Source organism: Priapulus caudatus, unplaced genomic scaffold (genome assembly GCF_000485595.1).
Source record: "Priapulus caudatus unplaced genomic scaffold, Priapulus_caudatus-5.0.1 Scaffold622, whole genome shotgun sequence".
NCBI lineage: Eukaryota > Metazoa > Priapulida > Priapulimorpha > Priapulimorphida > Priapulidae > Priapulus > Priapulus caudatus.
Genome location: NW_014577683.1, coordinates 66,012 through 67,470, shown reverse-complemented (window position 1 = coordinate 67,470; position 1,459 = coordinate 66,012). Strand labels below are relative to the sequence as shown.

At 46.9% G+C, this 1,459-nt stretch overlaps 1 protein-coding gene across 1 annotated transcript in view; it reads left to right on the top strand.

Annotated features, from left to right (window-relative positions):
* Positions 1–1,459, top strand: part of LOC106812223 — a gene marked incomplete in the record, with an annotated part of 50,441 nt that overhangs the window by 41,126 nt on the left and 7,856 nt on the right. Inside the window, 2 exon segments of the mRNA XM_014816055.1 lie at positions 490–672; positions 1,091–1,303. Of these exon segments, the coding sequence (XP_014671541.1) occupies positions 490–672; positions 1,091–1,303 (396 nt within the window).

The window sequence follows — 1,459 nt, the reverse complement described above, 5'->3', positions numbered from 1 at the left end:
TGCACATGTTCCTATCATCTGCAGACGTTCCTATCATCCACAGATGTTCCCTTACAGATGTACCTAACTGCACATGTTCCTATCGTCTACAGACGTTCCTAACTGCACATGTTCCTATCGTCTACAGACGTTCCTAACTGCACATGTTCCTATCGTCTACAGACGTTCCTAACTGCATATGTTCCTATCGTCTACAGACGTTCCTAACTGCACATGTTCCTATCGTCTACAGACGTTCCTATCATCTGCACATGTTCCTATCATCTGCAGACGTTCCTATCATCTACAGACGTTCCTATCATCTGCCGACGTTCCCTTACAGATGTTCCTAACTGCACATGTTCTTATCATCTACAGACGTTCCTATCTGCAGATGTTCCTATCCTGTGCCGATGTTCATATCTGCAGATGTTCTTATCATCTGCACATGTTCCTATTATCTACAGATGTTCCTGTCATCTGCTTACGTATTGTCATCTGCTCGTTCAGGCTCAGTTGATAGCACAGTCGATCGGACAAGCATTCCAGGTCGCCTACGTGGAGTTCCTGAAAGCGAACGGCATAGAAGATCCGAACATCCTGCGCGAGATGGACTACCAGGAGGTTCTCAACTCGCAGGAGATCCCGGGTGACGAGCTGAACATGTTCGCTAGCAAAGAACAGCAGAAGGAGGTGGGGAAGAACAACGTCTGTGGTTTGCGAACCTAGCTGATCGCGCAGTAACAACGCAAAGCCTGAGTGTTTCATTGTTGTAAGAATCACGTTTCCGAGTAAAAACAGCATTTGTGTTAATTCACCAGTTTTCACATAATAATCCCCAGCTTTTGTAACGAAATCGGTTCTACAAAAACAATTACACGTCTCATCAAACTGGTGAGCTGATCCCGTTACGAAAGCGAGCGATTTCTACTTACTAAAGCAGCCAATTCTCACGAAAACATCTCGTACAAAACTGGTGAGATGTAAAAAAAACACTGTCGATTTCTCTTTTTTTTAAAGCGGCGAGCTCTCAAAAGCTATGAGTATTCCACGCGCGCGGCGAGAAATGACGCACGCTTCTCTGACGCTCGTTTTTCCCCTTCCTCTGTAGATCATTGTCCCGAAGCAGCGGGGGGAGATCCTGGGCGTGGTCATCGTAGAGTCCGGCTGGGGCTCGATGCTGCCCACGGTTGTCATAGCGAACATGTGTCCGCAGGGCGCGGCCGCGCGCTGTGGTCAGATCAACATAGGTGACCAGATCATCTCGCTGAATGGTGTCAGCCTCGTTGGTCTGCCGCTGTCCAGCTGTCAGAATTATATCAAGGTACCTTACCTGTAGCTTACCTGTAGTTTATCTGTAGCTTACCTGTAGCTTACCTGTACCTTACTTGTTGCTTACCTATAGCTTACCTGTACCTTACTTGTTGCTTACCTATAGCTTACCTGTACCTTACCTGTACCTTACTTGTTGCTTACCTGT